The sequence below is a fragment of the Mus musculus genome, chromosome 19 (genome assembly GCF_000001635.26).
Source record: "Mus musculus strain C57BL/6J chromosome 19, GRCm38.p6 C57BL/6J".
Lineage (NCBI taxonomy): Eukaryota > Metazoa > Chordata > Mammalia > Rodentia > Muridae > Mus > Mus musculus.
Window position 1 is genome coordinate 44239029 of NC_000085.6, and position 23393 is coordinate 44262421.

The 23393-nt window shown below is 46.5% G+C and overlaps 2 protein-coding genes and 1 pseudogene across 7 annotated transcripts in view; 2 read left to right on the forward strand and 1 right to left on the reverse strand.

Moving 5' to 3' along the window:
* The window catches only part of Scd3 (stearoyl-coenzyme A desaturase 3), a 40729-nt gene extending 35741 nt beyond the window's left edge, over positions 1 to 4988 (forward strand). Inside the window, exon 6 of the mRNA NM_024450.2 lies at positions 2632 to 4988. Coding sequence (NP_077770.1) covers positions 2632 to 2831 — 200 coding nt within the window. The 3' untranslated portion in view covers positions 2832 to 4988. The remainder of the gene's footprint in view (positions 1 to 2631) is intronic.
* Positions 1 to 9300, reverse strand: part of Pkd2l1 (polycystic kidney disease 2-like 1) — a 100692-nt gene extending 91392 nt beyond the window's left edge. For 4 of the 6 annotated variants that reach the window (XM_030250974.1, XM_011247267.3, XM_030250971.1 and 1 more), the window contains exon 1: positions 7453 to 7888. The gene's annotated coding sequence lies outside the window, so the exon portion shown is untranslated. Of the gene's footprint in view, positions 1 to 7452; positions 7889 to 9080 lie in introns of those variants that run through there. The other 2 variants (XM_030250970.1, XM_030250972.1) reach the window with 2 other exon arrangements.
* Positions 13594 to 22418, forward strand: Gm6951 (predicted gene 6951; annotated as a pseudogene).

The following is a 23393-nucleotide window of genomic DNA, read 5'->3' on the forward strand; positions in this document are numbered from 1 at the left end:
GCTTTCCAAATGGGCCTTTCTCAACACATCTCTGATTCAGTTCTTGGGACTAGGCTATTCCTGCTTGGATCAGGTGATTCATACATAGAACAGTAAGATCAACGGAGAATACAATAAGCCTAGTCATGCCATATGAGGGAAAGAGGAAACAAGCATAGCTTTGTTCAGTTGACTTAAAAGTGAACCATTCTCAGAGTACTCGCTCCTCTCCCTGGTGTGGTGTGAACTTGCACCCCCAACCAAGATATTCAGGGACCACCACCACCACCATCACCACCAGCAGCAGCAGCAGCAGCAGCTCCACTATGTGTGCTCTTCCATTCACCAATGTTTAAGTAAATCAGCTATGGACTGTGAGCTTTATTTTGTGAATGAAGCTACTGTGAACGCTCTCAACTCCAGCCTCTTGTGACTTCGCTGGCTTAGGTAGCGGCCTGCACCTTGCTTTGTCACTCCTTCTCCGCTCCTTCTCATTCCTCTCTGACTTCATCTGCTGCTCTCCTGATTCCTGCCATTCACATCTTCAATTTCTTCTCTCCTCTCCCTTCAGCTTTTCTCTCTCCTCTGCCCTCTCTTCCCTTTTGCCTTCATCCCACTCCTCCTAAAAAATCTAAGGATGAAACTTACAGCCTTGTGCAAGTGCTCTGCCCTGAACGACATCCCTGAGCCCTCAATACGGTTTTCTACATTGTGAGACAGGAACTCACTAAGTCTCCTAGGCTGGCCCTGCATTTACTCTGTAGCTCAGGCTGTCCTTGAAATCTACCAATAAGCTATTTGTCTAGCTCTTTTTTTTTTTTAAGATTTATTTATTTATTATATGTAAGTACACTGTAGCTGTCCTCACATACTCCAGAAGAGGGCATCAGATTTCATTATGGATGGTTGTGAGCCACCATGTGGTTGCTGGGATTTGAACTGGAGACCTTTGGAAGAGCAGTCGGCGCTCTTAACCACTGAGCCATATCACCAGCCCTTGTCTAGCTCTTTTATCTTTACCTTAGAAATACAGTCTTTCTAATTTGTCCTGGCGAGACTTGAACTTTCTTGTCCTCCTGGTTCAGCCTCCATGGAGCTGGGATTACAGGCAGTGCCACTTAAAAATGTTATAAATCCAGACTTCAGAGTTTGCCTGTCTTGTTATAACTCAAGAGGGGAGGTGCGAGACAGGGTTTCTCTGTTTCTCCCTGGCTGTCCTGGAACTCACTCTGTAAACCAGGCTGGCTTCAAATTTGACTGCCTCTGCCTCCCAAGTGCTGGGATTAAAGGCATGCACCACTAATGTCCAGCAATTTTTATTCTTCTTGAAGTGACAGTTTATATTTCTTGCAATATATTGATCTAAATATTCAGTGTTACAAATATAGCACATTTTCATCTAAATAAATTAGAAATTTCAGAAAAATGTTTTGAGTATCGCATTACACAAGGAATATTTATGTGTGTGTGTTGTGTGACTGTGTGTGTGAATGTGTGTATGAATGTGTGTGTGTGTTTATTAGTCAGGGTTCTCTAGAATAAAAGAACTTAGAAAATGAATAAATATATGTTATATGTACATAATATATAATATATGTTAGAATGACTTAGAAGCTGTGGTTCAGCTACTCTGACAATGACTGCCTATGAACAGAAAGGCCAAGAACCCAATAGTTGATTAGTCTAGAGGCTGGAGGTCTCATCTGCTGTTCCTGCTAGCTGGAATCCTGAAGTAAGCCAGTGACGAGAGAAACTTGCTAGGGAGGGTGAGGACTCGCAGGCAGAGTGAGGAGTTTCCTTCTTCTATGTCTTCTCTAGACTTCCAGCAAAGGTGTGGCCCACGCTAGAGAGGGGTGTGTCTTCCCACCTCAAAGATCTGGACCAGTAGTGGTTCTTCCATTGTCAAATGATTTACTTAGGCAAAAATTCCCTTGCTGGTGTGTTCAGTCATTTCAGACTTTCACTTAATTCCAGATATTCTCAATTTGACAACCAAGAATAGCCATCACAAATGGGGCTTGGTGGTACATGTCTTTAATCTCAGCACAGGGAGGCAGACAGACGAATCAAGGCCAGCCTGGTCTACAGATCGAGTTCCAGGACAACCAGAGCTACACAGAGAAAAGTTGTCATGAGACCGTTCACCTCCACACACACTACATACATACATACATACATACATACATAAAAATAAGAATAGCCACCCCAGTGTGTGTATCTGCATGGCTACGCAGCTGTGTGGCTGATATGAGGAGAATGGTACATGCTACAGTGCCTGTGTGGTGATCAGAGAACAATTTTTCAGACTTGCACTGTTATGTGAGCTCTTTGTATCCAACCTGAGCTGCCAGGCTGACTCCAACAGTTTTTATATCTTGCAATATGTTTGTGTAAAATATTGAATTAAATGTTCAGGTTTGTTTACAAGTAACTGTAACTCAAAAAAAATCATAAATTTCAGAAAAAAATCAATAGCTGATGAAACAAGAAATCTTTATTATAGGGGTCCTATTTGATGGACACTCCCCTGCACCACCCTCCTGCATCAAAGCTCTGAGAAGCAGCAGCAACAGAAGCCACTATGAGCCCTAATGGCTGGATGAAGTCCCACCTTGGCTAGGCCCCTGACTGCTCTCCTTGCTTCTGTTGCAGGCGAGGGCTTCCACAACTACCACCATGCCTTCCCCTACGACTACTCTGCCAGTGAGTACCGCTGGCACATCAACTTCACCACGTTCTTCATCGACTGCATGGCTGCACTGGGCCTGGCTTACGACCGGAAGAGAGTGTCCAAGGCCACTGTCTTAGCCAGGATTAAGAGAACTGGAGACGGGAGTCACAAGAGTGGCTGAATTTGGAGTCAGTCTATTCCAAAAGCCAGCTGGATAGGGGTTTAATAATGTTTTTTCAAATACCGAAAAGAAGCACCCATGTTGTATAGTGTCCTACTTCAAGACAATATTCTTGTAAAATATTCAAATATTAAAAGACCAAAACTTTCTTTTATGATGCTAAGCAGAAATTCTCCTGTTCTTAGTCTTGTATCCGAGGGACCTTCTTATTGCTTAACCCTTCTTATTACTTTACTGTCTTTTCAGGAGAGCTGCAGGTGAGCAACAGGTTGGAATAGACCTTTGAAAACGCGGCAAATGTTTTAAATTAAAGAACCCCACCAAGAGCACTCTTTCCTTGATCTCTCTTGAGCTTCAGGGTAGGTGTCTCAAGCCAAATCCAACCAGCTCTTCCTGGATGTTCTCTGTTAATTCCCATCAGGCCACAGGAAAGACAACACACACACACACACACACACACACACACACACACACTACATACACACCCACCACCAAAAAAACAACCAAAAACCCTAAACTTTCCTTGGCACTGAGCTGGTGTTGCATTAAGACATCATGGAGGAGCGCTACCATGCCAGGGAGGACCCTGAAGCAGAGATGGTGTTGTAAGGAATGAGTTCTAAAAATGTTCTTTCTGGGGCTGGAGAGATGGCTCAGTGGTTAAGAGCACCGACTGCTCTTCCAGAGGTCCGGAGTTCAATTCCCAGCAACCACATGGTGGCTCATAACCATCTGTAATGGGATCTGATGAACTCTTCTGGTGTGGCCGCTGTGTACGCATATACATAAAATAAATCTTTAAAAAAATAAAAATGTTCTTTCTGTGATCAGACCCAGCTGCTTCCCAAGCAGACATGGAGCCCGGCACACAGCACACGCCACACGGCAGCCTTCCTTTCTGTCTTGAGCCTCAGAGCTTGGTAATGAAACTCTTCCCACTTCAAGGCAGAGATGGAGAGGCTGGGGGATAGATAGCATTGGTAGGCAGATTGTGAGAGATAACTTTCTCAGAAACAGCTGTTTGGGTTGAAGATTTCCTTGATGTCCTTCTGAAACAGTTTCAAAGCTGGGTTCCTTTCTTAGTCCAGTTTGTTCCTTGGGTTAATAGGAGTCAGGGATTCCTGCATAGCGTCCTGATGCCTATTGCCCAGTTCCTTCCTATTAAGTGTGAGGTTTATGACTATCTTAGGTCAGTGAATCTCCGTTGCATACGACTGGTTTAACGAAACAGCTGAAAGATGCAACACGGGTTGGTTAGTTTTCATCAATTAGTTTTCATCTTCCTCAGCTGTGGACGCTGTATTCAACAAGCAAGTGGTCCGGCAATGTGCCCACCAGCATGAGAGAAGCAAGTCTGGTAGGAGGGTAACCCACTGACTCATGAGTCAATGCGAGACCCACTGTAATTCCAATAGACCTCGGAGTGATGGGGGCACAGGAAGGAGAACCTCCTAGATGCTTCCTGGCTAGCCACCTAGGAGTAGCCGGGCAAGAGAGACCCTGCCTCAAAAACAAGGTAAAAGAACTCACTCCCAAAAGTTGTCCTGTGGCCTGCACATGTGTACCCCTTGTGTATATGTACCCCATATACACCACACACACACACACACACACACACACACACATTGCTACTAATTTTTAAAAACGCTACAGCTGTGGAGTTCCAAGGCTTTACTGGGGAAGCTATTACTGTTGTTTCCTATATGTAATATATCCATCGAATTGCTTTCTGAACAACTAGTTTTGCCCATAGATTAGTGTTGCAAGATATTTGATCACACCGTGAACCCTGAGATTGTGTAATTTACTGGGGGGGGGGGGGGGACTGCTTCTAATCGTGGTGTGGCTCGGCCCTAGCACTCATCTTTAATCCAAAAAGCTTTCTGTAAACAGCTTTAAATAAAGTCAACCATAGGTCAAGAGGCAGAGCAAGCAACCAGTTGACAGGGACTGAACATAGGAGAAAAAAAAAAGAGAGAGGGAGAGGGAGCCAGGAGGACGGATGGAGAGACGCATTAGAAGTAGAAGGGAGGGACATTCAGTTTGAGGGGGTTTTGAGAGGGTGTGGAAGAGAACTTGCTCTTTTGGGATGTTGGCTATGGAGGAAGGTCAGCTGGGTGCTTTCTCTGCCTCTCTGAGCTAGCAGACTTTCACCCCAGCATCTGGCTCCAGAGTCTTTATTGGTAAAATCGAACATTTGAGATTTTGTTAAAAGTGACACTACATGCGGCTTTGGTTGTTGGCTCTTTTACAATGGCCAGCAGTAAATTCGGAGCCTCACAGTTCCTCTGACACTGAAACTGTGTGACTGTGACAGGCGCGGCCCTGTATGCGACACCCACATCAAGTTTCCCAAAGCCGGGGTTCTCGGGGAAGAAGATAGAACAACATTAGAGCCTGAGGGAAAGGCTAGGGTGGACGAGATCACTGACTTCCAGGCCTTTCACCGTTGCACTCTTGAAGTTACAGCAGCTCTGATTACCTGCAAAAGATCTATCCAGGATTGTGTCTGTCACCACTGGACATGCCTAGGAGAGGGACTCATGTCCCCTTCCCTGGGGATATATGATCAATCTCTTCTTTCTCTCTCTCTCTCTCTCTCTCTGTGTGTGTATGAGAGAGAGATCTCATGATCACGTAAGCAATTCTAATGAAATTTGTTGACTATATAAAAAATAAAAATGAAATTAAAAGACATGAAATTAGAAGGGGGCTGGAGAGACAGCTCCATGGTTAAGAACACTGCTGCTCTTCCAAAGGAAGAGAGGGGGGAGAGAAAAGGGACCGAGAAAGAACAAGAGTGGAACAAGAGAGGATATCAGAGACCATGGGAAGACTCAGAAAGTCTGCCATGAGTGTCTCGGCAATAGCTACCTATATAGACGCACCAGTGGCTTTTTACGTTATATTCCTCAAAGGACATAATTTACAGCAGAGTTTGAAGACCAGGTAAGGCCTACATTTTTTAACGTGGTTTAAAAATTGAAATCCCGTGAGCTGGTTTATTTTCCTTCTCTTAAGAGAATCTTCTTTTGTAAATGAAACGGTAAGGTGGTTTTAAGAGGCTGTTTTGGTTTAGGGATGAGACTGGAGTTCCAAGCCACAAGGTTACACACATTCCAGCCTTAGGGAGGCATATTGGTGGTTTTTCAACATTGTTGTTTGAAATGTCTTCTGGACAACACAACATCTCTACAGATAATTCTGTTTATTAGTTGTGCTGAAGGTTCTTGAGAAAGGCAAACCAGATCCCAGAATCATTCTCTTCTGTGTTCCCATGATGTGACGGGCTCTGTTCTACCATGCCTTCCCTGCCGTGACCCTCCATCTCTGAAACTGTAAGCCCAGATTAATCCTTCCTCCTTGAGCTATTTCTGACAGTTACTTGGTCACATCAGTGCAAAAGTACTTACTACAGAATCTTTTGTTTGGTTGATTGTTTGAGACAGGGTCTCACTATGTATCCAAGGCTGGCCTTGAACTTGCAGAGATCCACTGCCTGTATTTCCCCAGTGCTTGGATTTATTAGATTATCTTAAACATTAAACCACAGCTGAGTTTTAATGGTCTACCCTATTACATTCTCAGCTCAAGGGCTGCTGGGAAGTCTCCCTGTGGCGAAATGGTCGGTGTGCAATGAAGTGAACAGGTCTCGAGTGTGCTTTGGTTCTGTCTTTACTACAAAACATGGTAAATGTCACAGTGAGTGTGAGTCCAATTTTTGTGACTATATTAACTTCCTATGATGCAGGCAAAGACTTATTTTGCTCAGTGAATTTGGAGCAAGGGACTCCGATAATGATCACAAGGTCCGAGAAATGGAGAGTGTGCCTTGGAGTTGCTGGAGACAAAAAGAACGTTCTTCTTGGGACAGACAGTCAGGTTGTTCCACCTCATTCCCCTCCCTAGGCTTCTCTATCTGAGCTATAAAGGAGTAGGAGGGCTGTGCTGACTCCTGGTAGGTCTGGGCCCACGTGAGGACCTGCTCATCAACCCAACGAGGTTCTAATTCTGGGTCATTCCTCATAGGAATCAGTAATATTTCTGGTCAGAAAAAGGAAAGTGGTTTCTTTTAAAATGCCAGCAGAGGGCGCAAGAATGCTCGTAGGTCTTATGAACTCTTAGAGAATTCTAGATGACCTAGAACACACACACACCGCCTCCTTTTACTCTTGATATAGCCATTTTAAATGATGTGGACTTTCACAAACCAAAATTAGCCATTTTGATGTGGACAATGATACAGATCAGAATCACAGCCCCACACACTCCTGGTGTGCTTGAGTTTTCCAACAATCTGCTGGTCTTGATTCCCCCGAGGGTTCGGTCAGTGCCCTGATGATATGCAGGTCAGAAACCGCCCTACTGGGATCCTAGCAATTCTATCCTGCTGAGTTTCTCTCCCCATTCCCATGAAGACACTGGTATAAGCTACGGTAACTGTAAATCACTTACTTTTCTTCTAAAGTAAAACCGATAAAAAAAAAGGGGGGGGGAGTGAACAGCGCTATGGTATTAGTACACTCACAGTGTTGTAGAGCTGACACACCTACTTTCAAAACATGCCCTCTCTCCAAAGAGACACTACACCACCTGACCACTGGCCCCTCTCCTCACTCACCTTCCAAGCCCGCTCCCCACCGTTGGCAACAGCACGCTCCTTTTTCTCTGGACTTACTGCGCACTTCACAGGGACAGAATCATACAATCTGTGAGTGCCACATCTGGCTCTCCTCTTGAAGCGTGTTTTGTACAGCTGTTGACAGCGGAGCACCAATCAGCACTGAAATTCTTTTATTTATTTTTTTTCTTATTAGCACCCCATTGTGTGTGAACAATGCTCTTTATCCGCTTCCTCAGAGTTGCCACATTAGCTAGCTGCCCTGACATTCATCTGCCTCTCCCTCCTATCCCATGATAAGAGCCCGTGATAAGAGCCCATGATAAGAGCCCGTGATAAGAGCATAACTGGCCTTTCTTGGGTTCTGGAGATTTGGAACCAGGCCCTCAAGCCCCAAGGACTTTATCCACTGAGCCAGCTCTCCAGCGAGCACAGCCTGTCTTTTTTTTTTTTTTTTCCTCAATCTTTTTTTTATTAGATATTTTCTTTATTTACATTTCAAATATTATCCCCTTCTCTAGTTTCCCCTCCGAAAATCCCCTCTCCCCTCCCCCCTTTCCCACAACCCACCCACTCCTGCTCTTCCTGGCCCTGGCATTCCCCTATACTGGGGCATAGAACCTTCACAGGACCAGGACAGCCTGTCTTTTTATCCCGGGGAACAGTCTCCTTCCTCCAGTTAACCCGGTTCACAGTTGCATTTGCATATGTTTGCCTCTGCCCATTCTACAGATTTTAAGATGTACAGCCACTCCTGGGAAGGAGTGGAGATCCCCGTACTTTTGGCCAAACTGTAAATAGATCCATTTTCTTTTTCCAATGTCTATTTCCTAATTCCTTGGAGAAACAGGTATATCCGTTTCTCCCCTCCTCCCGACTATTAATAAAACACCTGACCAGACAATGAAGGAAGCTTTCCTTTTGGCTCGCATAGAAAGCTATGGCAGGGAGGCGCTCCAGCTCTGTCAGCAGGAGCATGAGGTGATAGCGTATCTGAAGTCTGGAAGCGCCAGCGTTCAGCAGCCTGCGACCTCCTCTTGCCTTTTCTTAATCTAGTCCAGATCCCGGCCTGTGTCAAGATGCCACCCACATTCAGGGTGGCTCTCGCCCTTCTCAGTTGGCCCATTCTGACACACTCAAAAAGGTGTATCTCCCTGGTGGTTCTCAATCCTGACAATTAAAATTAATCATAATGAGGAAAGTGAGGTGGTAATTTTATGGCCCTGTGCAACTGGCGACACTGCTAGGTGCATTGTCGCACCATTACTGATTTGGGTGTGTAGCAGGAGCGCATCGGAGTGATCTTGCGATAAATTCTTCAACCTTTCATGGGGACGCCAACTTTTTTCCCACAGCGGCTGAACCACTTTCCACCCCCACCATCAGTGTTTAAGCGCACTCTTGACGTTGCCTCTTTGCATTGTCAAAACTGTCCCAGGACCGGTCTCTAGACTCCTTACCCACCGAGGTACAGGCTGGGAGAAGCCGCCTAGCCTTTTCTCGTTTAAGGATGTTTACAAGAGATCACTCCAGAGTCACTAAGGCACATTCGCCACATCTGCTCGAGGATCTATAAACTTTTTTTTTCCTAGAGACTTCCACTCGGCCTCACACAGAACCCCACTTACAAAGCTGGGACCTGAGGCAGAAGGAAGCAGCTGTGCGCAAAGGCTTCAGTCTCTCTGCTATTCCGATGCTCGCTCGTTGCACTCAGCCCCGCCTCCGCTCCCACGCCCTGTCTCTGCTTAGGCAAGCCTGGCGGGCGGGAGCCTAGAGTCGGAGGAGACAAAGGGAAAGGCGTGGCGTCCCTGCCGGGGTTACTCTCGGTCAGCACCCGCCCACAGGGTCACTCCCGTTCACTCGGCCCACAGCGCCTGACCCCGCGCAGCCAATCAGCGACCGCGCTGCGGCTCTGCAGGAGCCCGATCCAATCAGAAGGCGCCGCCCGTGCAGCCCACACCTTGAAGTTGCCATCCTAGATGAGGCTAGGTAGAGCCACTTAAGTATACAGTTTTTTTTTTCTCTGTCCTTGGGACAGAAATGCTGAGCAGTGGGCTACGTGCGGCCAGCCCTGTCATGGGACATATAGGGCAATAGGGTTGGGCCTCAAGAGCTGAGTGTCAGCCTTACGTGTCTGCTCTGAACTACTTCTACCACAAACTGGCTAGTGTGGCTATGACCAAGTTATTTGATAGCTCCACTGGACACTTGACTTTTATTTAAAACAGAAGTACGGAGTAGCCGCCTCAGAGGGCGGGGCCTCCACAAAATGAATCTCACAGGGATCTTTCAATATCTCCTCTCCTTATTCCATAGCCAACTCCTTCAGCCTGCGGCTGGGTACAAGCACCTGTCTGCTCCCTGCCTCTTTTACTCAAACAAAACAAAACCACTTCAAAATTTTACCCAGGGCTTCACGCCTCTCTCAAAAGTCCCGGTATGTTCTGAAGGCATAGACACAAATGAAGCCAAATGCCTACTGATTCCCAGCGGAGTTCTTACCCGACAGAGCCTACCCATTGACTAAGTATGGGGTGTGCATGCACCTACGTCAGAGTGTGTATGGTGTGTGTGTGTGTGTGTGTGTGTGTGTATAATGCTTCAGGGTGGATAGCATTCAGAGTGGGTGGGAAGGTCAGTGCCATCATTTTCCCCGAGCTGGGGACTTTCCCCTACGGATGAGGGCGACAGCTGAGCCCTTGGTTCAAAACTCATTCCCCCCTCGAGTTCCGGGGAGAATAGGTAGGCAGGATGCAGTTGTGAGTGGTCACTGCCTCCATGGCTTTCTCAGTCTCTCCTGCTTTAATTTCCCCATTGCCCATGTGCCAGGGTCTCCCCAGCTAGAATTCACCCGAATTGCTGAACTAGATACTGTTTTCCAGAATGAAGTCTTAAGTGTCCCCACGTCCACAGGAGAGGCCCAGTGGCCAGTGGAGGAGAAGACACGAGGAGGGGGGGGGGCAGGGAGGGAAGAGATGGCATAGGGGACAGCAGACAGAGCTGAGCCAGGGACAATGGTTGGATAAAGTAACATCGAATAGTCTTTGACCAGTGACTGAGGAAAGCAGAATTGATGTGCGCGCACACACACACTTGAGTGCCTGGTGCCCTCAGAGGCCAAATGAAGGTATAAAGTGCCCTGGACTGGAGTTACAAACAATTGTGAACCACCATGCAGGTACTGGGACTCGAACCTAAGACCTCTGGAAGAGCAGGGAATGCTCTTAATCATTGAGCCATCTCTTCATCTCCACGTACCATTTTCTCACGGGGAAAAAGATGTGGACAGGATTTAGGCCCGTGTTATATTAGGATCACCTGGGATGCTCTCAGCAGCACAAGGCTCTGACTTGGCAGATGGCTTTTTTGTCTCCCCCTCTCCCCCTTCTTCCACTCTCTCTGCCTGGAGCTACCTAGGCCAGCTACCTCTGCACACCTCGCCCCCTTTGGCAGAAGATGAAGGTGTATGAGGAAATGAAAGACTCAGCCATCTAGCACCTTTAAATCCATAGCTCTGAGCAACAGCCCACATGGTAAGGCTGAGCCTGGAGAGCCACTATATAGAAATGTAAGACACAGGACAGGGTTCGGGGGACAGCACTTGACCTGTTTCACAGCTCCACACTCTGAAGCAGAAATCCAGCTTCGGTCCTGGAAGTCCCGAATTCTACTCCGTGGCCTCAGCTCTGGTAAGTTCTGGGCATCTGAGAGCCAGCATTCTTGTGAAAGGAAATAGGAGGTTTCTAAGCAATGACTCCTGTCAGTGGGTGTAGGCTTATTTATTTATTTACTCACTTACTTATTTGTTTTTTTGTTTTTTCGAGACAGGGTTTCTCTGTATAGCCTTGGCTGTCCTGGAACTCACTCTGTAGACCAGGACACCCACCTCGAACTCAGAAATCCGCCTGCCTCTGCCTCCCAAGTGCTGGGATTAAAGGCGTGCGCCACCACACCCAGCTAGGGTGTAGGCTTTAACATCATGCGACCCACTAATGTACTAGTGGCTGAAGTGATCTCAAACTTCTGCAAAGATTTGGCATGCTGCTTAGTCGAGCTCCCTATGAGCCAAGCCACCGAAAGTCAGATAAACCAATGGTCATGGGAATATTTGAGTTTGACAGGGCAGATCAATATTTGATTCTGAAATGAACTATACAGCAATATCTTGTGAAGTAAAAAAGGTAGGACATGGCAAAGAAAATGGACCAGAGGTGAGCACGCCATTGTGGGGTGGAGTTTTGTGCTGGTAGTTTTGAGACCAGCTCTCCACAGCACAAAATTGGAACTTTTTGTCTTGTAGTATAATTAGAATGTCTCTGGTTGAGCATGGATAAATAGTGTGTATGGCCCACATGTCAGGCAGGAGTGACCTCCCACCTCCAGCTTACAGGGCTTCAGGACCCCATCAGTCCTTAGTGACTGACTGGGACAGTATTTAAATGGACGCGCTGGGACATATTTGGGACCCATAAGAAGAAAGCAAAGATGAGGGAGGCACTATCCAATGAGGAATGCTCTGAGGCATAATTTTACTCTCCATAGCCAACTCATGTTTAAAATAATACAACTTAGAGAGTTTTTGTTTAAAAAATTGGAAAGGATAAAAATATATAATTTTTTTCTTGTGCTGAAGAGATGATCAGCCATTAAAGGCTAAACTCACAACCAAAACTATAGGAGTTGTGTTTCCAGCACCCACAGCTGTCTCTTTAGCCATGGTGTGTGTGTGTGCGCGTGCGCTTTCTTATTTGCATTTACCTAATTACTTCATTGTTAACATTTTTTTTAAGATTTATTATATGTAAGTACACTGTAGCTGTCTTCAGACACTCCAGAAGAGGGCATCAGAGTTCGTTATGGATGATTGTGAGCCACCATGTGGTTGCTGGGATTTGAACTCGGGACCTTTGGAAGAGCAGTCAGTGCTCTTAACCACTGAGCCATCTCGCCAGCCCCATTGTTAACATTTTTAAAAACTTGTTTCTGGAAAGGAAGGCTACCCATCTTCCAAGTTGGGTTTTATTGTTGTTCTTGTGTCTTGTTTTGAGGAGTGGGTAGGAGGGGGGTAGGATGGAGCAGGACAAGGTAGAAGGTAGGAGGAGGTAGGATGGGGTAGGAGGGGGTAAGAGGAGGTAGGAGGGATAGGAGAAGGTAGGTGGGGTAGGAGGGGAGGAAGAAGGGGTAGGAAGGGGAGGAGGGGAGGAAGAAGGGGTAGGAGGGATAGGAGGAGGTAGGTGAGGTAGGAGGGGAGGAAGAAAGGGTAGAAGGGGGTAGAAAGGGATAGGAGGAGGTAGGAGTGGGTAAGAGGGATAGGAGGAGGTAGGTGGGGGTAGGAGGGGAGAAAGAAGGGGTAGGAGGGGGTAGGAGGAGGTAGGAGGGATAGGAGGAGGTAGGTGGGGGTAGGAGGGGAGGAAGAAGGGGTAGGAGGGGGTAGGGGGTAGGAGGGGGTATCATTGCAACCATGTCTGACCCTGTAGCTCAGATTGCTCAGACGCTGGCTGATAGGACATCCTGGCTGCTAACTCGAGATCATCCTGCCTCTGGACTGCATAGCGCAGAGAACAGATGTAAACCCAACACCTCCGTGCTTGTGACAGGTCTAGAAACTATCAAAAACAGTGGTGTTTACCTGAAATCCCAGTGCTCAGGGGGCTAGGATAGTGGGATTCTGAGAGGCGGGTCAGATAACACAAGGCCTCATCTAACCACAAAAGCACAGGCATTCGGTGAACACAGCCCCTTCCTCTGCTTCCTATACCCCTCCCTCCCTTCCTCACCCCCACCCCCACCCCACCCCCCATGACTAAGGTGTACCAAGCATGTTGCTCTCACTGTACCATCTGTTCTTGGTTAAATTCTAGCTCAAGGGAACTTCCCCTTCCACCTAACGCTTCTTAACCCAGGCACTGAAGCAGGACCTGTGCTTGTACATCATTCTTCCCCAACCAGACCCGCACTAGAGAACATAGATTCCCTGCTGCCGAGCAGAAGGCTGCTCTGCCGCCTTTCCACTCACTCTTCTGACAGCTTTCCAGCTCCTCGATGTCCACTAGGACCACCGCCATCACAAAGCCTCTCTCTGGGGAGCTAAAGAATGAAGGAGAGAAATTAGAAAAGATTCTCCAACAATGGGGAGAAAGTATCCGTCCTGAAATGAGGGAAGATACCTGTGACCCCAGCTACCAGGATGAGGAGGGGCCCCCGCCCAAGCTGGAGTATGTCTGGAGGAACATCATTCTCATGGTCCTGCTGCTTGTGGGAGCCCTGTACGGGATCACACTGGTTCCCTCCTGAAGGTCTACACTGGCTCTTTAGTGAGCAGCGCCCCTTGTCTTTAACCACTACTCCTGGTCTTTTCCTTTTCTTTAACGAGGTCCGCTCAGACACAGGTCAGCAGCCATGTTTTGTATAGGATTCTCCGTCCCTTTCCCTTTGGCTCCTTGAGAGATCGGCTGGGCTGGAAACAGAGCCTGGCTGGATGCAAGAGTGTCAGTTCTGGGGGCCCCTTAGCATGGATGCTGAGACCATGCAGGTGGTGTCTTGGAGGAGCAGACATGAGAAAGAACAGCCACAGTCCCTGAACAAACTTTTCTGTGTGAATTCCTTGCTTGTCGGCCTATCCCTGCCTGTCACAAGAGAAGTAGGCCCTCTCCAGGTACTGGACCTAGAGCTTTATGGACTATACACATTGAGCCCAGTCAGGGGACAAAGCAAAGGAAGACTGTACAGGAGAAAACAGAAGAGGGTTGTCCATATGACCACTTGAACCTCACCCCGTGTCTAGGCTGGTTTGCCTGGGAGGAAGAAGATACAGGCTCCCAGACAACTCAAGTGCACAGGTGTATGGCTCCTTCCTCTACTCCATGCAGGTCTCCAGGGTGCAGCACATACTGATCAAGATGTTCTTGGACCGAATCAGATTGCAGAAGTGTCTCATGTTCCAAACCCCATCCAGCCTGCTGCTTCGTCCCTTCCAAGTGTTATAGGCACTTTGCTCGTCTTCGCAGTCCCCAACACACAGTTCTTTGGCAGACATTATACACCTTGAGCAGCCCAACCTCAGGTCTGGGCTCTGGAACTTCATCTTGGAAGTTTTTCAAGTGCCTTCAGGGAAATGCAACAGGAACATTTCCTGCCTCAAGATCCTGCCCCAGTGTGACCTATTCTCAGGTTGGATATATCTTGTTCTTCTTTCGCATGGCATCCCACTCCCACAGAGAGCAGGGTGGCTTAGCAGTAGGTCAGAGACAGTCATCCCGTTGAAGCAACTGGGTGGCTCTCTTCTTCCACTGAGAACCGCAAACATGAGCTGCAGGATAATGAACCCAGAGCCTGCATACATTCCCCTATAGACTATGGATTCTCCTCTTCCCTCTTCCCTAGAAGGGAAGTCTTCAAATAGTTTCTGCCCCTGCTAGTTCCCTTCCCACTTGGGCCCTCCTTGTAGGCCTCATTCAGTTCAGTTCTTGACCAAACCGTGTTTGGCAAGCCTCAGGTGCCGGCACAGGAAGCAAGGATGACATCTCAAAGCCAAGGTTATGCTTACTCCCCTTTTGGTATCTTTCCATTAGCAACCTGTTATCTTTGGCTTCGGAAGGACATAGGGCTATTGTACAATGTGTGAGCTCTCCAACCTTCAAGTTCTGTAGCCTTTGAGCATCCACTGTGTCCAGCTGTCCCTTGGAGTATTGTATGTAGTTTTTTTTGTTTCTCTGGTTGGCTGGTTGGTTTTGGTTTTGGTTTTCTGTTTTGTTACCAAGGTCCCAGCTTTTTCTGTTCTTGCTACTGAAAGGAAATAAAACTTGAGACATGTGATTCATGTAATGTATGTCAAAAAGCCCTAAGAGTTGTTTTTGAGCTTTGAAACCAGGGGCTAAAAACATAGCAGAACAGGCCAGGACATGCTGGGGCAGGCCCGGACATGTCCTGACTGGCCTGGTACCTCCCTATCTCCCGCCCTTCTGACAGTCTGTTAATGTTTAAATGAACCAATCATGTGAAACCGCGCCAATTCCTCCCCCAGCCCCACCCCTTTTCTATAAAAACCCCTAGCTTCCAAGCCTCATGGTCGAAACCACTGTCTCCTGTGTGAGATACATTTCTACCCAGAGCTCCGCCATTATGGCTCCACCATGTGGTCAACACCTCTGTCTCCTGCGGGAGATATGTGTCGCCTGGAGCTCCGTCATTAAACTACCTCATGCTTTTAAATCAAGATGGTCGTCTTTTCGTAATTCTTGGGTGCACGCCGAATCGGGAATTGAGGGGGGGGTGTTTCCCCACTAGGTTCTTTCACTACCAATGAGAGGAACAGATGGCTCCCTCCATAGACTGTGCAACCTCTTGAGCTGCAATCCTTGGGTCAGTGAGGTAGGACAATGCAGGTGTGCTCAAGCTGGAACTAGACTAGTTTGATTGTTGCTGGAAACACTAGCTGCAAACCACAGGTTCTATTTTTATCAATCCTGTGCTCCTGGAAAAACATGCCACTTATATCATGCATTTCCTCAACTGTGACATTACAACAGAGTGTTACACTATTTAATGTATGCAATGAACAAAAGAATATTAATATACTTGGCAAAGGTTACGCCCCTGTACAAATATGACTTTATACAGGGCTGCCTGTCCCTGATAGAACCATCCTTCTATAGCTACAGTAATGGCATGATACTGTGTTGGCTGCCAAATTGTCTCTGCTCTGCATTGCACATGTCCCTTGCCACTTGGGTCTTTTCTAATTTGGCAGTGCTCAGATTGGTCTGGCTACTGTTTTAAGAGCACTCATGTGTATGGGTCCTTAAGCACTGTGGGAATCATTGATGGCCTTCATCACTATAGAGAAAATTAGCTTAGCTCAAAGGACACAGGACCTGGCATAATGGTCCTGAACAAGGACAATGGCTGGAACCCTATTCCCTGCCCTACCTCCTCAGTATCTGGACTTTTTTAGTCCATGTCCACTTCTGGGTGGGGAGTCTGGGAGGTGACAGTACTCTATTCAAGTGATGAAAGTTTTATGGCCATAGAGAGCAAGGCATACCTGAGACAGAAACACCCCAATGGAACAGAGGCAAATAAAGTTATAGGCTTTCAGCTGTCTGCTGAGTAAAAGCATGACTTGTTTGCTTATATCCCTCCTTTGTGTTATTTAGGCAACAACATCAGCTTGTGCACTTAAAGTTCGTCAAGGAGATGATGGGTCTCTCTGCCCACATGATATCACTTCAGCCAGCCAGTAAAAGCTTGGCTCTCCCTCTGTTCAGAGAGCAGCCTGGGCTCCTCTCTGGTCAGTCCTCTTACCCACAAGTCCAAGACTCGTGAATGTCCTGCCTGTCTGTCCATCTATTTGGCTACGTCTTGCTTCTATTGCTTTGGTGTCAAGAGGTTCTGTTTCCATTTATAACCCTAGGATCCCCAATCCAAGCCTGACAAAGACATACAGGGCATCAGAAAGGGTGTCCTAACATTCTTACCATTACCAGATGAACTTTGCTGTTGGTGACTCCACTGTCTTTTCTTGCAGTGTGTGTGTTATATATATATTTTGGCCTAGGCATCACAGCCGGAGCTCATCGTCTGTGGAACCATCGAACCTATAAAGCAAGGCTGTCACTGAGGCTCTCCCTCATCAGGGCCAACACCGTGATGTTCCAGGTAAAAGTCTGGCTCTGCTCAGCTCTTGTGTGTCACATCTGCCGATAATCCAGGACACAGTAGAAGGAGTCAAAGCCTTGAGAGAAGCCGACAGAGCAGCCATTGTCTTTCCTGTTCTTCTGTGGTCATGTGAAGAACATGCTTAGTTCTGAGATTCGCAGAGCATAAGATAACTGAAGAGTCATTAGGTAGGAAAACTCAAGGAAAGGCTCTCTACTACTGGGACATTTTTGACCAGGTCCCCGTTCTTTCACACAGTGTGACTGGTGCGGTCTTTCATCATAAAAGGCCATCATGCATTAGTTAGGCACTGACCCTGGTTTCCAAGATCATCATTAAACATTAAACTTATACTTTGCAATGCATACCCTAAGTTCCCACTGCAATGGGACTGAAAAGGACTCTTGCTCTAGATCATAAATGCAAACATTTCTAATGGCAGTGACTCTTTACAGGCACCATGCTAACATTTGACATAGATGAACTCATTAAGTCTCTATGATGTCTTAAGAGGTAGATACTGTCATTATCCCTCATTTCAGATGATGAAATTATGTTAATGAGTAGCTTCATAGACCAATGTTGGGATACTAGCTATGGCTGCCAGGCTGGTTAAATGGGCTATTGAAGCCGTTTGAGGCATACGTTTATAACACAGAAGGAAGGGAATTAGAGAAGGGAGGGATATCAAATCAGGTTGTAGCAAGTAACAGCAGATAGCTTGCCATGTGGAGCTCATTGTGAGAGAGGAGGAAAACAGGAAACACGATTTCCTTATATGGTAATATTGGAAGTTCTCAATATATTTATATAATCATCTTTGCCCTAGCAGTTTACACCCTGAATTCTCCTGATCTCTTTGTGAGGACAAAGGAAGAGGGTGATATTATTGGTGCATAATTAAAGGTTTAGCAAGTCCCACATAAGAGGTCCTTAGGAAATGTGGCCCAGCTCATAAGTTACATGCTGGTCTTGTTACTGGTTGAGTAACCTGTCATTGTGAAGGCATCAAGATAGAGCTTCCCACATCTGTAGTCACAGACCACACTCCAGGCCCCAAGCCCAACTACTTCAAAGTCCCCATAGTCAAAGATTAGGCCTTCCTTTAGGATGCTGGCCTGGCCTGAAGAAGTACTGTTCTTTGCTAATGAAAGTGGGGAGGTGGATCACCGCCCCTCTCTCTATCTACCACACCATCTCAGGAAGCAACAGTCTGAGACTATAAGCTTTCAAGACAAATGGGCAGGAAAGGTGCTCCCCAAGGCCTCCTTGGGGGAGACAAAGGATTCGATGAGTTGGACTGAGAGTCTCAGGCCCTTGCAGACATCTAGGTCCTTGCAGGTTCCTTGGAGGGCCTCTCTTCTCAATACTGGGTTCCTCTTTCCTGTGCTTCCAGAATGATGTGTATGAATGGGCCAGAGATCACCACGCCCACCACAAGTTCTCAGAAACACACGCCGACCCTCACAATTCCCGCCGTGGCTTCTTCTTCTCTCACGTGGGTTGGCTGCTTGTGCGCAAACACCCGGCTGTCAAAGAGAAGGGCGGAAAACCTGAACATGTCTGACCTGAAAGCCGAGAAGCTGGTGATGTTTCAGTGGAGGTGAGTGGGGGCTGGGGGTGGGGATGGAACCCAGGGCACCTGGGGTTTAGGGACTCTACCTTTTCTCTTACAACTTGAAAATGAAAGCTGAGAGATTTCTGGGCTTGTGTGTTTAAGACCGCCATTTCAAACTCATTTTAATGGCTCGGAGGCTATAAAGAAACTTTACTGTTTTGTTCAGTTTGTGCCCTTTGAACAATTTTCATGAATGCTATTAAATGCAACTTGATCTAACTATTGTTGATCTAACTAGGATAGGCAAAGACATAAAAGTGAATATAGCCAAGTCTTTCTCCTCAAGAAATTTCTAGCCTGTTGAGGTGGAGAGAGCAAGAAAGTGCAAAATAATCATGATACAAGGCAGCATGTACAGACTAGTCATTGTCCCTATGAGGTACCGAGAAAAAAATAGTTGGCTCAGTGGAAATACAAAGACAGGGTATAAAAATCCATGCAGTCATCAGATGCAATTGACTCCCTTGCATTGTGGGTGTCATCATGGTCTGGATGAGGATGGAGAGCAGAGCAAGGCCTCCAGAGGGGCAGAGACCTTCAGATGATGAAGGATACTCAGTGGGCCTCCTGGATGGGAAGCAGACTAAGAGATGGTGGGAAGAAATGCAGCCAGGACATGCCACTGTCTGTGCCAATGACCTTGTCGGACAAAAACAAGAAAAGAAAAAGAGACTCAAAGGCACATGGACAGGAGCCCAGACAGCAGAATTGGCTATGCATTTGTGACTTGTTTAAGTAACATGGTTTTGTGCTCTGTGGAAAAGAACGATGGATTTCTTGTCAGGCAACAGGCAGTCTTAATACATGATACCCTGGCTTCCAGTGGTGTTATCCTAGGGAAGGCATTTAATGTGTCCTTATGGATATCACTCCTGCCACAAGAGCATTCCCAGGCTGGCCTTAAAGTTGCAACACCATTCCTGCCTCAGCCTCCAAAATGCTGGAATTGCAGGTATGAGCCATCACTTGTGATGATTGTTTTTAATGATCATTTGTGTCTTGGTTCTTTTATCCTAAAGCCAGGGTCTAGTAGCCGAGTACAAAGCCATTCTGATCTATTCAGCAAGTCTCAGGCCAGCCAGGGCTACACGATGAGACCTTGTCTCAAAAATAAACAGCAGCAAAAAGTTAAACCAACTGGGTGTCCTTTAAAAAAAGAAACATATACGAAAGTCAAAATGCCTGTTAACAAAAAAGGGAAGGTGGAAAACAGTAGATCCAAAACAGTCTCTAAATGGCGTGTTTGTTAGGCCTTTTTAAAGACAGTCTCACTAAGTAGCCATGGCTGTCCTGGATCTTGCTGTATAGATCAAACTGACCTCAAACTCACAAGGGTTCAGTGATATCAGCCTCCCAAGAGCTGGGATTAAAGGCGTAGGCCACTACAACCAGCCTAGATCAAGCCCTGTTAAGTTTGTCACTCTCCTGTCTCCTCCGGGTTCACTTGCATCGCACTTCGGTTAGGAAACGAATGCATCCAGCAGCAGGGTCAGTAGGAAAGACAGTAAGCCTGGTGTTTTGCATCAGATCATGTTACGTAGAATGCAGCAAGAGTAATTCTGACTTAGTTCACTCGAGTCCAAGTGCGCCATCTTGAATATGTTTTCCTTTTCATCTTCCTGCCCTAGTTTTTCTAAATCAAATGCCTTTAGCCTCTGAACATGGTCTTGATTTGATCCTCCTGAAATAAATTACTTACACTCTACAATGACAAGACTTCCATAGACTACTGTGGCCAGGCATGCATTTGTTCTGTAGCTGGATGGGTAGCGAGCCTCTTCAACTCACGCCCCCATGATTGGTTGTTCAGAGTGGCTGATAGACTCTTGCTTTACCCAATCGACTTCCTTCTTATCCCTTCTTTTGTCTTCTTATCTCACCCTTGGATCTTCTCCAGCTGTTTCCTGCCAGTCTTGTTTTGTTTTCTTGGCATCTTGAATAACCTTCCCTGCTGACTTATGTCCCTGTTATCTGGGAAAGTTGATCTCTGAAGATTTCTTTCTTTTTTTTTTTTTTTTTTGGATGCCCCAGTTGCTACACATAGCCCTTGCTTCCTTCTCTTTTAAATCTACCGCTCAGAGCCCTGAGTGTAGAAGTTCCAATCCTTTGTTAGCAGCCTTAGCCACCCACTTCCAAGTCAGACACTGGGCATCCTGGCATAAAGACAGGACATGTGACCATGAGGGAGCCTGGTTAGCAGCATCTCTGGGTCTGAAATGCCTTTGCTCTTCTGATTTTTTTCTGTCACTCCTAATCTATCTGGGAAACTTAAGATCCAGATCTCTTATTAGTTGGTCTTTGTGTTAACTTGGTGAAGCTAGTGTTGTTTGTGTGGCAATCGGCCAGAAAGAAAAGTTCTGTGAATGATCTGTAGGGTTTTCATTTATCTGCCACAGGAAGATTCCTGACTCTTTAAATAAATAAATAAATATATATATATATATATATATATATATATATATGTATGTATGTATTTTCTTTTTAGTCTAAGTGAACACTCATCTCAAGAGTTCTCAGAACATCAGCAATTAGAAGGAATCGCCAAAGGCAGTGGGAGAAGGATCTCTTTTGAGTTCGAGGAGAGCCTGGTCTACAAAACAAGTCTAGGACAACCAAGGCTCTGTTACACAGAGAGATGCTGTCTCAAAAAAACAACCAACCAAAGGAATCTCCAAGAATTTTCAGAGTGGTTCTGATTTATCACTACCTCCCTCACCCAAGATCAAAGATGAAAGCAGCTTGCTATGAACTACCAATAGCTGAGGGAACTCCAGTCCTTGGCATCCCTCCCTTCAGCTGCTGCAGCCTCTTCTGTTGGAACCTCCCACATTTTTAAAGATTGATTGATTGATTGAATGATTGACTGACTGATTGATTGATTGATTTAACATGAGTATTTTATTTGCATGTACAGCTGAATGCCAGAAGAGGGCATCAGAACTCATTACAGATGGTCGAGAGCCACCATGCAGTTACTGGGAATTGAACTCGGGACCTCTGGAAGAGCAGCTGGTGCTCTTGCTGCTGAGCCGTCTCTCTAGCCCGGAACCTCCCACATTTACAGAGGATACCAATACCGTGGATATGGGTGAGCTTGCTCACCTTTGTAAGAAGCACACATCCCAACTCATCTCACCAGAAAACATGCATATAGACACAGAGCCAGTTGGGTCAGTATTTATGTTTGCTCTGACTTTTTCTAAGATGAAGCATTTTGTCTGTAGACAAATCTTCTCTATCTAGTAATCACAATAGAAACATCCTTCCCCACCCCAAAGCCCCAAACCCCATGAGCAAGTGAGATGGTTCAATACATTTAAGATGCTCAGGGGACTCTTGTTTCCTCAGGGTAGAAGACACTGAGGTCATCTATTTGGCTAACAGCAGTACAGTTCTCTGAGGTTCAAGGTACCTTCCAGGTAAGAGGTGCACAAAACTGAAGCAGCAATCACTGAGCCCCCTAACTGCTCTCCTTGCTTCTGTTCTAGGGGAGGGCTTCCACAACTACCATCACGCCTTCCCCTATAACTACTCTGCCAGTGAGTACCGCTGGCACATCAACTTCACCACGCTCTTCATTGACTGCATGGCTGCCCTCAGCCTGGCTTACAATCGGAAGGAAGTATCTAAGGCTGCTGCTATCTTAGCCAGGGTTAAAAGAACTGGAGACAGGAGTCACAACAGTGGCTGAGATCTTGTTCCAAATGTCACCTAGGCAGAAGCTTACTATTCTGCTTTTAACTATAGAAAAACATTACCATAATGGTGAAGATGACCTCTAACCCACTCCTGTACAGCGCTCTTCTTTCTTTCTTTCCTTTCTTCTTTCTTTCTTTTTCTTTTTTGTTTTTTACTTTTTTTGTTTTTCGAGATAGGGTTTCTCTGTATAGCCCTGGCTGTCCTGGAACTCACTTTGTAGACCAGGCTGGCTTCAAACTGAACTCAGAAATCTGCCTGCCTCTGCCTCCCGAGTGCTGGGATTAAAGGCGTGCACCACCACGCCCGGCTTTCTTTTTTCTTGAGATGGGATTTCTCTGTGTAGTCCTGGCTGTCCTGGAACTCACTCTGTAGACCAGGTTGGCCTTGAACTCAGAGATCTGTCAGTCTCTGCCTTCTGAGTGTTGGGATTAAAGTCACACACCATAGCACAGCTGTGTATATCACTCTTTAAAAAAAAAATGCGCTGGGCGTGGTGGCACATGCCTTTAATCCCAGCACTCAAATGACAATGCCTCTTCTTTATGATGCTAAGCTGATACAGTTGTCTTTTCACCCCATCCTGTCTCTGTATCTCTCTCATTGTGTCTCAGGCTTATGCTGTCGTTCATAAGTCCTTCCTCGGATCTCAAAGCCGGGATGGAGAGGCTGAGGGACAAAAGCCTTTCAGAAGTAACTTCCCGAAAAGGGGGCTCTACGAGAGGCCCAGGGGACTGTCAACTCCTGAGTGGGGCTTGGTGTACTACAGAAACAGTCTCAAAGACTGGTCAGTTTATTAATCCAAGTTGCTTCTTGGATTGATAAGACCCAGGCTTCAGCCAACAATGTAGTGCCTCCTCTCCCATATTCTTTGCTCTGAAGCATCTGTCCCTGTAGGACTGTCTTAGGGTCAGGGTAGGAACCCCTGAATCACCTTCATTCTGCCTTCCTGGAGTCACACTCCATCTTT